Source organism: Podarcis gaigeae (assembly GCF_964106915.1).
Source record: "Podarcis gaigeae genome assembly, chromosome: 2".
Taxonomy (NCBI): Eukaryota; Metazoa; Chordata; class Lepidosauria; order Squamata; family Lacertidae; genus Podarcis; species Podarcis gaigeae.
Genome location: NC_139679.1, coordinates 34,550,396 through 34,564,776, shown reverse-complemented (window position 1 = coordinate 34,564,776; position 14,381 = coordinate 34,550,396). Strand labels below are relative to the sequence as shown.

Here is a 14,381-nt window from a genome sequence, read left to right as displayed (position 1 = left end):
TAAAGGTAAAGGGACCCCTGACCATTAGGTCCAGTCATGACCAACTCTGGGGTTGCGGCGCTCATCTCGCTTTATTGGCCGAGGGAGCCGGCGTACAGCTTCCGGGTCATGTGGCCAGCATGACTAAGCCACTTCTGGCAAACCAGAGCAGCACACGGAAACGCCATTTACCTTCCCGCCAGAGCAGTACCTATTTATCTACTTGCACTTGACGTGCTTTTGAACTGCTAGGTGGGCAGGAGCAGGGACCGAGCAACAGGAGCTCACCCTGTGGCGGGGATTCGAACCGCCGACCTTCTGATCGGCAAGTCCTAGGCTCTGTCATTTAACCCACAGCGCCACCCGCATCCCATTTGTAAGGCTAGAGATGACCTAATTTGTCCTCTTTCACCGAAGGGCTTTCACTATCCAAACTTGACATATCCTCTGAATTAGCGTACCAACCAGAAGAATGCAGGAGGAGATATGAGTAGTAGAAAAATGATAACACAATTGATTCAGAAGCCAGTCATGGACAGCCATACCAATCTGCTCTGGGGCCCAGTACAGTGGTACCTCAGGTTGCAGACACTTCAGGTTACAGACGCTTCAGGTTACAGACTCCATTAACCCTCGGGTTAAGAACTTTGCTTCAGGATGAGAACAGAAATCACACGGCAGTGGGGCGGCAGCAGCGGGAGGCTCCATTAGCTAAAGTGGTACCTCAGGTTGAGAACAGTTTCAAGTTAAGAACGGACCTCCAGAACAAATTAAGTTCTTAACCCGAGGTATCACTGTACTTTCACAGACAGCTGTAATTTGCCAGACCCTGAGCATGGCAGCATCCCCAAGCCCTTTAATATGTCCACTGTTTTTCACAGTTCATTAGAAGTTTCACTGAACAGCCGGTTTCTTTCTGCAGGAATGGCTAGTAGAGGACACAAGATTCTTCATGCACTAAGTCATAGATGTTCAGAATAACTGGCATTTTAAAAAATCAAGGGCTTTAGAGATGCAGAACACACATGCTGTTATTTTATAAGAATGTGGATTAGGAAGGCAGGGCAAGAGCAGAGGAACAAATATGTTTCCTGAAAGATTAATTCAAGAGGCAGATCTGTTGTTAGCATTTGTCTGTCTTGGGAGACAATGGAGTGCGCCTTTGGGGTGAAGTCAAACCACTGGAGAATCACAGCGCCTGCTGAGGCTGTGGAAAACCCAGTAACTCGCAACTGCTGCCTCCTGTGTTGTTTTTGCTGCATTAGCAGCGTCAAAGTGACCTCTCTGGTGTGCAAACCTAGGCAGTGTGTATGGCAGAGGTCCTAGGCTAGAGGCATGATCACATGCCACACTACCCCAGTCACCTCTTGGCCTCACCCAGCATGGCCCTTATGTTTTATGAATCCATGGAAACATTTAAAATGCCGCTCTGTCAATTCTACTGGTGCTCCTTTGACACACTTGGCTGCCGTCCTTCAGTTTGTGAGAGTCACTCAGGAAATTCCCCTACTTTGAATGGCTGTTAATGTGTAACTCATAGAATGCTTTCTGAGTGTGAATGGGCCATTTGATCCTTGATCTGTGTTGCCATAATTACTAATTATTATTTTATTATTACACAGCACAGTCCTGTGCTCATGCAGAAGTAAATCCCATTGTGTGCATTGGTGGTTACAATCTAGTTAGCTTGTATTTATTATTTCCGCCTTCAACTGCCTGAGACAGCTTAAGTCACAACTAGCCAAGGGCATGCCCTTCAGACAGTTTTGGACTACAACTCCATGCCCGTTGGCTATGTTGGCCAGGGCTTGATGGAAGTTGAATTCCCACAACACCTGGAACACATTGCATTATCCACCCTGGGCTTAAGCTGTTGGAACATTGAAAGTTGTAAAATATACAAACAGGTTTGGCTCCAGTCCAGGCTACTTGTGGATGGAACTCTAACCACAAGGTCCTCTGCTGGAGGAAAAAGTGGGAAGTGATTTCCCCCACTTCCCCACCTGCCCATGTTCTCTGAATAGCTGGTTCAGAGGTTTGGTCCCTCTTTAACAGTATGGGATGTGATGCTGGGGACTCCAGGGAAGATTGGCAAGAATCACCTTCCCACCTTCATCTAACAGTACTTTTGTACTGGTACATGTACCAATTGAACAGGTATCGAAAGGTTCATCTGCTGAGAGGTTCATTCATGCTGGTGACCAGTGCTTTTTTTCTGGGGGTACTCAAGGGTACACAGTATCAGCACTTTTTAGAAGAAGAAGCAGAAGAAGAAGAAGAAGAAGAAGAAGAAGAAGAAGAAGAAGAAGAAGAAGCAGAAGAAGAGCAGCACTGGTTAAAAGTGTGGCACTTACTGTAACATCTTTATGGTGGATGCCAGCACCATTTTTCTAGAAGAAAAGCACTGCTGGTGACCATTCAATAAAACAGGACTAGGGAACTTGCAGTTCAGCAACCAGTGTTTGAAACTCTCATTGTTCTAGGTATATTTTGTGATAGGGAATTTCATTAGAGTGAGCAGTTTCTGAGCTCTGGGCACAGTACTGCACCTAAGATTTCAGAATAAAACTGCAGAGTGTAAGGAAAGGAGGACCTTTTTCTGCCTCCCCACTTCCAGCTTCTCTCTGGAGACTGGAGAAGATGCCCTCTTAAGAATATTAGGGGGGTGGGCAGGAGAAGGACTAGACCGTGTGAAAAATGAACATATAACATTTTAGCTGCAGTTCATTCATTTTCAGCTTTGTATTCTTGTTATAAAAGAGCACCCTAGACATTCCGTTGTTGCACCCATAAGCTAGGTTTACGGTGCCATTTGGCTCCTAGCTTTCATATCTCAGTTTCTAACACTGCCAGCAACATATGAAGGGCCACAATTCCCATCACCCTTGACTATGGCTAGACTGGCTGGGGCTGATGGGATTTGGAGTCTAGAAACATCTGAAGGGCCGTTGGAGGGTAAGGATCAAATGAACTGCACATCCACACATCTAGCAAGACAGTTGCATGTGCTACTCATGAAAACACCATGTTCCTAAAGTTTACTTCCCACCCACAGTTTAATGCGTTCTGTACTTTGGTCTGTATTGTTGTGACAATATACTGAGGCAATGATCACTTTTATAATTTGGACATATATCTACACACCCTTTGTCCCATAAGGCTTGATGCTTTCTAGGTTAGAGCACTAAGCATTAACTGTCAGCCGTCTTAATTCTTTTTTTTTAGTATGCAGGTAGTGGGGTACTTTTAAGAACAGAAAGCAAAGGTGGCAGACTTGGTCCATCTGAGAGGGGGGGGGGAACAGTTGGTCTATTATCTTTATTAGAACCAACCAAAATGTCACAAAACTGTGGCAAACTTTTAGGTTCTCCAGAATTCTTCATGTAAGATACGATTACATGCCACCCGAATCTCTGAGCAGTGAGAGATTCCAGGCACTTACCCAAGGTCTGGTTTCCTTGGTATGAGGGACAGCGGAGACTGTGGTGTCTTTAGGATATATGGTTTATTTACTCATATATACAACATGAGCTTAAGGTGGAATGACTCACAGCATTAACACCCCAAAAGATCTTGCTTATCCCATAGTCACAGCTTTGGATTCCAGCATAAATCAATCATGCCTCCTGTCTCTCTAGCTTCTGCCTGCTTCTAGCTGAACTCTCTCACACTGTTGGCTATTGTTCTTCCAGCTCCCTGCCAGGATCTGGGCTCCTCCTTGCAGCCCAGCTCATTCGTTTTTTTCTTTTATTTTTTTGGATGCTGATCATGGTGCTTAACTAAAGTATATTTAACCCTTGCTGGATTCAGGACTCCAAGAACCAGAAGGGTCTCAAAGCCTTATTCAGACTACCTCCCCCCCCAAAAAAAAAACCACAACCAACAATTTTTCACAAAGCAAGAGGGAGGAGAAATTAAGAAAACAAAAATAAATAAGTACAAAAATTAGGCTAGAAGTTGTAGCCTTGAGGTCAGCTTGTAGATTATGTCCTAAAATGGAGATTGCAGGCTGAATGTGTCCCAGGAGATACAGCTATTAGGTTGTGTGTCTTTTCTGCTTTGTTATTTTGAACTTCTCTTTTCATGTGTGCCTCATGATATAATGAGCTTTCCAATATTTTAATAAAGGCGTCCCCCTTTATGCAGAGACACAATCTGCATAAACAAACATGTTTTATCTTAAGTAGACCGGAGCTGGGAGGGCCAATTCTACTCAACATGCAACCCTGGGAAAGCTGCTTGGCTTCAGTTTGTGCAGGGTGCTTTTGCTGAACGTGGAATACTGAACACTCTTCTGAGAGCTCTTAAACTGAAAAAAAGGATAGGCACTTTAATTATTTAGCTATTAATTCATGGACATATTTGTATACCACCCTCCCATGAAATACCAGGTTGGTGCACTTTAGGTTTAGTGTGTTTCATTTTCTAATACTTCACTATGGAAACTATATAGGACTGTTCTTCATATCTATGAAATCAAACAGTGGAATTGCTGAATTAAATTAAAAACAAACAGATCGTGGTTGTTGTAACAGTCCGTGGACTCTGCTTCAGGCAGCTTGAGTGCTGTCAGAGGGGAAAGAATGTGCTTTACAGGCAGGAGGGGGGCATGCAGCCCTATAGGGTGTTCTGGGATACAGTACAGTGGTACCTCAGGTTAAGTACTTAATTCGTTCTGGAGGTCCATTCTTAACCTGAAACTGTTCTTAACCTGAAGCACCACTTTAGCTAATGAGGCTTCCTGCTGCCACCGCACCACCGGAGCACGATTTCTGTTCTCATCCTGAAGCAAAGTTATTAACCTGAGGTACTATTTATGGGTTAGCGGAGTGTGTAACCTGAAGTGTCTGTAACCTGAGGTACCACTGTATATGGTTGCTAGAGCCCTGAGCCCCACATCTTGTTGAGGTAACTATCTCAAAACTTCATAGAACTTACAGCACAGTGCATGCCCTGCCAAACTAGTAGGTACTTTCACACCCTTATGGTGTGCCTGTCGAAAACACCACCCCACAAACAAAGCGGAACCTAGGCAGAAGTGCCAACTTGAACAATATATGGGGGGCGGAGGAGTGCAGAGTCAGTCAGATTGTAGCTTTCTCCTCTCCCGAAATGCGAGAGGCTCCTTCTGCTTTCAAGCGATGCCTTATTAGACCGAAGGCTGCGCTGAGAGAGCGAGCTGCGGGCGAAAGAACCGCTCGCTCGCCTTCCCAGCCTCGCCTCGCCATCCACTGCGCTGGGCGACGGAGTTCTTCAGCGGCACCTAAGGGGCTTCTTCCAGCCGCCTCCTTCTTCCCCGCCCGCCTCCACTTCCTTCTCCCTAACGAGGCTGCAGGAGGTGCTGCAGCCGGGCGGGCTGAGCGCCGGCAGCGCCGCCCCGTTTGCCTCCCATTCCCTCCCACCCCCCAGCTCCCACCCTCCTCCTCGCTGCTCCCGGCCGGCCGGCGGCTCTTCCCCTGCCCGAGGGAGAGGCAACTGCAAGCAGCGGGGGCTACGCCTCTGCTGGGAGAGGGGCCCCATGGCTTCTACCACCGGCCTGCTGAAGAGAGTCGCCCGGGAGGGTTGGGCAGTGCTGGTGGCTCGAACTGGCCTCCGGGGCATTCATCGGGTCAGGTACAGGGGGCCAAAGGAACAGATGCTCTGGGATGAACGGGGCACCCCAAGAAATGGGGGCTGGAGGCCGACGCGGGGTGGGGAGCCGATAGGGTTTCACTTTCTTTTTAAGGGTCAAATAACTTGGGGTGCTATATTTGGAGCTGCTGCGCTCCCCCTCCTCGGGGCTGGAGAGAAGAGGGTGATAGGAATGCAAAGGGTTTGCCAGGGTCGACTTGCGCTTGCCAGAGAAAAGTTGGGATGGAGGTATTTTGAGGACACGGGGTGGGCGGGAGTGGTGCGCTGCAGGGAGGGGAGGAAGTGGCAATATATACGGTATATATATATATCCAGACATAAATTTGGGGGTGTTATGCCAAGAGACCATTGATTCAGGCGTAGGTTAGTGCAGCAGAATCTTGAGCGGAAGCAAAGGAATTGAAAAGAGTTCAGCGGAATAAAAGGTAAAGGTAAAGGTACCCCTGCCCGTACGGGCCAGTCTTGACAGACTCTGGGGTTGTGCGCCCATCTCACTTAAGAGGCCAGGGGCCAGCGCTGTCCGGAGACACTTCCGGGTCACGTGGCCAGCGTGACATCGCTGCTCTGGCGAGCCAGAGCCGCACACGGAAACGCCGTTTACCTTCCCGCTGGTAAGCGGTCCCTATTTATCTACTTGCACCCGGAGGTGCTTTCGAACTGCTAGGTTGGCAGGTGCTGGGACCGAGCAGCGGGAGCGCACCCCGCTGCAGGGATTCGAACCGCCGACCTTTCGATCGGCAAGTCCTAGGCGCTGAGGCTTTAACCCACAGCGCCACCTGCGTCCCCGTTCAGCGGAATCCCCATTATCAAAAAGATACTTTGGGCAGAGCCAAACTTTTGGGGATTTTTTGGTGTGGGTTTTTTTTTGGTGTGTGTGTGTGTGTGATGTTTTGCAAGTGTCTTCTGCAACACGCCCCTGGTGCAATAGTAGTGCTTTTGTAGTGGGTTTATATACCACATCAACACATGCATCATTTTTTAAAGTTGTTCTGGGATGCTTCCCCATGTTACTGCATTATTGCTGTCCAGAAGGGCACTTCTGCAAGACAGCACAACAAAAGGGGAACTAAACAAACAAACAAACCAGAACATTTGTGGTTTCAAAAGTAACAGGATTTCAGAGGAGGGTGATCAAGATAATGAAGGGTCTGGAAATCAAGCCTTGTGAGGAACAGTTGAGGGAGTTGGGTACATTTTGTCTAGTAAAGAGGAGTCTTGAGAGATGATAGCCATCTTCAAATCTCTCAAGGGCTGTCATATGGAAGATGGAGTAAGCTTGATTTCTCCTGCTTTGGAGGCCAGTGGCCTCAAGTGACAAGGAAGGAGATTCTGACTAGACATCAGGAAGACCTTTTTGACAGTAAGAGCTGTTCAACAGCACAGCAGACTCCCAACGGGAGGTGGTGGACTCTCCTTCCTTGGAGGTTTTAAAGCAGAGGTTGGATGGCCATCTGTCATGGATGCTTTAGCTGAGATTCCTGCATTGCAGGGGGTTGGACTAGATGACCCTTGGGTCCCTTCCAACTCCACAATTCTGTGATTCTATGATGTAAGACAAACTGTTTAGGCACCATTCTCTCGTTTGTGTGTGTTTGAGGGGGGGGGGGAATATCCTGCTCCCCCTCTTTCAGTGTTTTACTCTCCCCACCCTCTACAAAAATCCCTGTGGATACCCGTGCTCCCTTTTTTGCCTTGTGATTCAAACTACCATAGTCTTGGTGGGAAAGGGGCAGTCAAAGCACAAAAGGGCAGCATGATTTCAACTGGTGCACAAAAGAGAACACAAGTTGGGTGAATTTGAGTAATGTGACCCTTGCGTAATACATCTCCGTTCCCAGAGGGCCGTCTGCATAACTCTGGATTTTCTTCCTTCCCCCTCTGATTTCCATGGGGATGGTGTTGGAATATAGAGCAGAAACACTCACCTTGGGTCAACTGGTATAAAGGATGGTTAGAACACTCAGGCTATGTTTGTGATGCCCCTGGGTTATATTTCAACGCCATGATTACATCTGGATTTAATTACTTTTTAAAAATGATGCCTCGAGTCAGTGGGCCATTGTGGTGTAGTGGTTAAGAGCGGTAGACTCGTAATCTGGTGAACCGGGTTCGCTTCCCCACTCCTCCACATGCAGCTGCTGGGTGACCTTGGGCCAGTCACACTTCTCTGAAGTCTCTCGGCCTGTTTGTTGGCGGGGGGGGGGGGAAGGAGATTGTTAGCCACTTTGAGACTCCTTCGGGTAGTGATAAAGCGGGATATCAAATCCAAACTACTCCTCCTCCTCCTCTTCTTCTTTGAGTCCTGAACTACTTTTCTTGCAATCATCAAGCCTAGTTTTCATGGGAGACCTTCATATTTCTGGGCTCAGCTGCCATCTTCATATTGTACCGAGGTCTGCATTTCCCATCACATCCTGCTTTTGCAGCCAGAGTTCCCATGCTGTTCTTGGCTCATTTGCTGATACCAGAGGTAATTTTGGCAAATATTGCCTAAGGGAATGCATGTGCTTTGGGGTCAGCAGTTTCACTAGAAAGTGAACTCTGCTTTCTTTACTAGTAAGTTTATCTGCTCAGTGGGTATCTCTGACTGTCAACGTACAAAGTAACTGATTCAACACACCTTTTAAAGACATTTACATTGTTGTCCTTCCAAGTTTTTGAGCTGAAATGATAATGCAAATTAGAAGTACAGGGTCTAAACTAGTAAACTCCGCAGCCCAGCATTATGCTTCCAAGGGCTCTTTTGGGCTGATTTTCTCCCCACAGAATAAACTGGATTGCTAATAAAATGTCATACTTGCGTTATAGAATCATAGAATCGTAGCATTGGAAGGGATCCAAGCATCATCTAGTCCAACCCCCTGCAATGCAGGAATCTCAGCTAAAGCATCCATGACAGATGACCATCCAACCTTTGCTTAAAAACCTCTAAGGAAGGAGAGTCCACCACCTCTTGTGGGAGTCTGTTCCACTGTCAAACAGCTCTTACTGCCAGAAAGTTTTTCTGAATGTTTAGTCGGAATCTCCTTTATTGTAACTTGAAGCCATTGGTTCAAGTCCCACCCCCCAGAGCAGGAGAAAACAAGCATGTTCCTTCTTTCATGTGACAGCCCTTAATATATTTGAAGAGGGCAAACATATCTCCTCTAAGTCCCTTCTTTTCCAGCTAAACAAACCCAACTCCTTCAAGCACTCCTTGTAAGGCTTAGTTTCCAGACCCTTGATCACCTTGGTTTCCCTCCTCTGCACACGTTCCAGCTTGTCAACATCCTTCTTAAATTGTGGAGCCCAGAATTGGACACAGTATTCCAGATGTGGTCTAACCAAGGCAGAATAGAATGGTACTATTACTTCCCTTGATCTGGACACTAGACTTCTGTTGATGCAGCCTAGAATAGTGTTCGCTTTTTTTCTATGATCATCATGCTTTTTGTCCCTTTCCTCCATTGAAACAATTTGTCATTCTACTTCTCCCACTCCAGCAAAGTTTGACACATATTTTATAACTCTGCTGTAAATGATGCTGCTGGAGAAGCAAAAATCTGAGTATATCATTACCCACAAATCTTGACCACCCCACCTCCCATGTTGCAAACTGAGATGTATACATATTAGACACCAGTTCTTGCTTGGTTGTGTTGGATCTAGGTGGTTTTTGGTATCAGACTCACATCCTTGGGGTTAGTAACCCCTGAAATACAACTTTTTTCACCTATTAAAATTTCCTTGTTATTCCTGCTGTTAAAGTGACAGGGACCCTGCTCTGTTTCACATTGTCTTGTCCTATAGGCCAGGGGAACCAATGTAATGCTCTCTAGATGTTGGAGGACTCCAGGTTCCCAGAAAGGATGGCTGATGACGGGAATTGTAATTCAGAATAACAGGATGTAAAATACACAAATAATCAGGAAGAACAACTTTCTCCGTCTCTTTTCACCAGCTCCTTCTAAATCCTGCTTTATTTGCACTTTCCCTACTGTAAGAGTTTTGCCACTGTGCCAGGTCTAAACATTGCCAGTTACTAGCTGTTCCTTTGGATCTAAATCTCCATGGAAACTTCAGAAGAAGGGGAATGTCAGTCTTCTCATATTTGCTTAGTGCCCAGCCTTCAGAAGATGTTGCATCTCTTGCACAAACCTTTAGAGTTTTGCAGAGCCTCTGAAAGCCTCTTTTCCTTATTTGATAGAAGTAGTTCACTGCTTTGGGTGCTCCATATTGGGGTGCAAAGCAGCTTACATTTTTTACAGCAACAGTTGCATTATTCTCCCATTATCCCCTTTTCATCTGCATCTCTGACAGCTAATTTCATGCTTTAAAAAGAACCTGGGAGTCTTGGAAGTTCCTGGTCCTACAGTTGCCAAGAACAGGATTTTGGGCATGGAAGAATTGAAGCTACCAAGGCAATTGTGTCAAAACACACATTAACCTTATAGCAGAAGTGGAAGTTTTGTTTCCACAGAAGAGCCTGATCAGATTCATAGGCTGTATTCGCATGCAGTGTTGCACTAGGTCAGTGCTGCTATGTGGAGGGCCTCTGGGAGTGAAAGTGTTGGGCTTGCAGGCTCCTCCCACTTCCCTCACTTTCTCCCTTGAAGGCGGGCGGAGGATTTCTGCAGAGCTGAGTTTCACTTTCAAAGAATCTAATCTTGATGTTACATATATGTGCTGACGGGTCGGCTCCTTCCTAAAGAAGGCAGCCATGTGACATTGAATTGGCCTGCTGTCATTAAAGTTGTCAGTTCCTCAGCCAGCTTCCAGATTGGTGCAGCAAACACCCATGAAACATACGAAGTAAATACTATGCTGTAATTTTTAAAGAAATATTTATTTGGGGAGTGGTTGCGTTGCTGGAGGAGGTATTTGTAGCCTGGGAATGTTCCTGGATGTGACATTTTATCTGTTGGGCAAATGGCAACTTATCAGTTCCTTTGGCAACATATCAGAGAGCCAGTGTGGTGTAGTGGTTAAGAGCAGTAGTCTTGTAATCTGGGGCACCGGGTTCGAGTCTCTGCTCCTCCACCTGCAGCTGCTGGGTGACCTTGGGCCAGTCACACTTCTCTGAAGTCTCTCAGCCCCACTCACCTCACAGAGTGTTTGTTGTGGGGGAGGAAGGGAAAGGAAAATGTTAGCCGCTTTGAGACTCCTGAAGGGGAGTGAAAGGCAGGATATCAAATCCAAACTCTTCTTCTTCTTCTTCTTTAAGTGAAGGAGCAATAATTTTGTGTGTGTATGTGTGAAGGTCATTTCTATTTTTATTTATTTAGTTTGTTAATTTTACGTCCTGCCTTTCTTCCCCAAGGAGTTTGAGGAATTGATTTGCCAATTTTAGAGTGTTGTATTTCTAGGCAGCTTCTGGTCCTCCAGATGTCATTAGACTACAACAGGAAGGCCATAGGTCATCTGTTTTGCATGCATTAGGTCTCAGGTTCAATCCACGGCATCTCTAGGTGGGGCTGGGAGAGACACCCTGCCTGAAACCCTGGAGAGCTACTATCATCATTGAGCTGGGTGGACCCAATTGTCTGTCTCAGTAGAAAGCAGCTTCTTCATCTGCTAACTCCATCATTCTTGACCATTGGTCATGATGGTTGGGGCAAAGTGAGAATGTGCCACCCTACTGCCGATACTTCCTTTACCTGGGTTGTGCAGCAGTGCTGAAAAGCGGCACCCACCGCCGGTGGTGGGTTCCAACAACATTTGTGAAATTTCATGATATTTCGCCGCAAGATAAGGGGTAGCAGTGTGCCCTTGAGGGCACCACGTCTCAGATTTCTGCCACCTGAGGTGGCTGCCTCACTCTGCCTCATGGGCAGGCTGGCACTTTCAACAGCATTTGGAAGGCCACAGGCTAGCTACCCCCTCTTCTAGGGCATGCGTAGTGACTGGTGAGATATGAGGTTGGTAGCTTCGAAATTTGGTGGTTTTGTTTGTGCGGACAGGTGTGCTATTGTACTAGCAAGAAACAGCTTCTTACCTTATCTCAGCTTCTCCCAGTGTGTTTCCTGGGAACTGAAAACTCATAAATTATAGGTCTGTTTTCCTGCAAAATCTTACCAGCTCTATTTACATAACCTGCTCAGCAATTTCCCAATAAAAAAAAAGGATAATCCTATTGAACATTTGCCTGCTGGTTTATACTTTTCTCTGTTTGTTCTCTTTTTTCTTGGTCACCTCCATTCTGCCATAGCAGCAATATTATGGCCTTGGTTTGAAATGTACGGTAATAAAAGTGGGTAACCTGTGCAACTGCACGAAATGGAAGATTAGGAATATGAGGTTTTGCCCTTCTTTACTGCCCTAACCTTTCCCCACAATGAGTTCCATTGTAACAGGAATGATTCCCCTCTGTTCTGCATTTAAGACAGACATAACCTTTTTTAGAGTAGTGGGACTGATTTTAGACGTGCATTCTGCTCTTGCAAAACGAACACACCTTTTCCTGTCCAGGTTTTCAGTTACTGTTCTTCAGGTTTTCAGAAAAAAGCCCATGGTTGGATGTGCCAATTGGTGAATGTCTATGATGTCATTAAGACACTTCCTTCATTGGCCAGAATTGTTTCATAACTCTTTTAACACCCACCCACCCACCTATATCTATTGTTAAATAAGGACAAACATAGAAATGAACAAATGCACATGTATTACTTGCATTTATTTATTTTGTTCAAAATTGCACTTCAGTCCTATGGAGAAGGGAAGGATTGATGGCTGACCCAGCATCTCATGCAGTGAAATGTGGTTTGTCACACAAATTATAATGCTAGAAGGAAACTGAACTCACATTGGAGGCAGGTAGACTTAAACCGACAAGGGGAAGAGTTGCCATTTATTTATTCAGACGTTCATTCATCTTAAACATTTCTTTACCATCTCTCCTGAGTTTCTGAGATGATCTATGTGGCTAATAACCACCAAAATTTAGAAGTATATGCATATAACATAAAAATAAACAGAGCAGCAGAGAAAAGCACAGTTTGGCAGAGAAAAGGAGCAGCAGTTAAAAACCATAGTTTTGTAGAAGAAATCCCCAATAAACCCCAAGGCCTAAGGACAGAATCCTAAACTGAAGATCTACCACAAATGGGGGCTGTAGGGGCACTCTTACATTGTGATGCAAAGCTATAGGATAGGAGCACATGCTTTTGAGTTCTGTGGGCCCCTCTGTGTGTTGGTAGCATGTGGGTGTTGTTACAAGCACAGTCCCTGAGGAAATGGCTAGTGTTTTCCTTACGCTTTTCAATGTTCTGTGTTGTGATTTCCCCCCTCTCCTAGGCTGAGCTTGCATGAGATACTTTTAGCTGTTATCCTGGTACTATTCTGGTAGATCTCCTCCCTGAGCATAAAACTAGATAGATAAATAGTCTCCACTGTTTACAGACCTGGTATCTACCTTTAACTTAAACATGCATGTGGGGCCTCTTTCTTTCTTTCTTTCTTTCTTTCTTTCTTTCTTTCTTTCTTTCTTTCTCACCTAGGTGGCAGTGCTACAGCTGCGCCCCATCTTAGATCAGGCTGAGACCTAGTAGGGGGTCCTGCCTGACCCACCAGCTGAAGGCCAGTAGGATTGTCTGTTGAACTAGGAGTCAAATTACCATATTTTTTGCTCTATAAGACGCACCAGACCACAAAACGCACCTAGTTTTTGGAGGATGAAAACAAGAAAAAAAATATTCTGAATCTCAGAAGCCAGAACAGCAAGAGGGATTGCTGCACAGTGAAAGCAGCAATCCCTCTTGCTGTTCTGGCTTCTGGGATAGCTGCTCAGCCTGCATTCGCTCCATAAGACGCACACACATTTCCCCTTACTTTTTAGGAGGGAAAAAGTGAGTCTTATAGAGCAAAAAAATACGGTATTCCATCCCTGGTTACGCCTGGTTATATTTAAGGAACAGGGAAGTAGTTCTGAGGAACACCAAGCAGAGAATAGAAACCTAGAACATCTACGATTTTAGATTATCATTTTTAGTTCCACATTCAAATAACATTTTTATCCCCTGACTTTTCATTGTGAAACAGTGATAAAGTTTGCAGCAGCAAATATTTCTGTGCACCACTAAAAGTTCTCCATATGCTGTGACTAGCACACATAGGTTGATGATAATTCTTATGGTTTGCTTTTTTTTCTTCCCTTTGACTATATCAAAGAAGACCATGCACCCTAACTCTTTCTTCTTCCGGCTGTGAACAACATTGCCCCTTGCAATTTCTGCATCTCATCTGTTCTCTTGACAGTTCTCTACAAACCGATGCACCCCCTGCCACACCTATAGCAAGCAAAAGCTATCTCCATGGGGTGACAGACATTCCGCTTCTTGGGAAAACTGTGGATCAGTGCCTGGAAGAGACAACCCACCGGTGTCCTGATCGAGAAGCCTTGGTGTTCCCTCTAGAAGGGATTCGGAAGACATTTGCGCAGTTGAGACAAGATGTAGGTGGCTCACAATTCCTTTGTTACTGAATCTAGGGATGCGCACAATGTATTTAAAGCATTTAACCCTGCTCCACAGCTAAAAGCAGTTTCCAGAGTGGCTTACAAAAACCAGCACTAAGACATATTGATAAGATAGCCTATACTTTAAAAGGTCTTTGAAGCAGTAGCTTCCAGATGACCCAAAATGGAAAGATTTTTTTTGCCAATTAATTTTTATTGCTTTTCAGTTTTTTTTAACTAATTGCCATCAAATTAATTCAAGTTTAATACAAATTTAAAAGGCCCCACTGGCTTGATATTTCACTACTCACCCTTATTTACTGCTCAGTATTGCATACAT

General features: G+C 45.4%; 2 protein-coding genes across 2 annotated transcripts in view; both read left to right on the top strand.

Moving 5' to 3' along the window:
- Window positions 1-4,724, top strand: part of LOC310839423 (uncharacterized protein) — a 137,771-nt gene extending 133,047 nt beyond the window's left edge. The window contains exon 8 of the transcript XR_014561494.1: window positions 4,661-4,724. The gene's annotated coding sequence lies outside the window, so the exon portion shown is untranslated. The remainder of the gene's footprint in view (window positions 1-4,660) is intronic.
- A 367-nt stretch (window positions 4,725-5,091) lies between these two features.
- ACSF2 (acyl-CoA synthetase family member 2) overlaps window positions 5,092-14,381 on the top strand; it is a gene marked incomplete at its 5' end in the record, with an annotated part of 59,382 nt that continues 50,092 nt past the window's right edge. Inside the window, 3 exon segments of the mRNA XM_083727980.1 lie at window positions 5,092-5,462; window positions 5,464-5,592; window positions 13,843-14,042. Coding sequence (XP_083584106.1) covers window positions 5,092-5,462; window positions 5,464-5,592; window positions 13,843-14,042 — 700 coding nt within the window.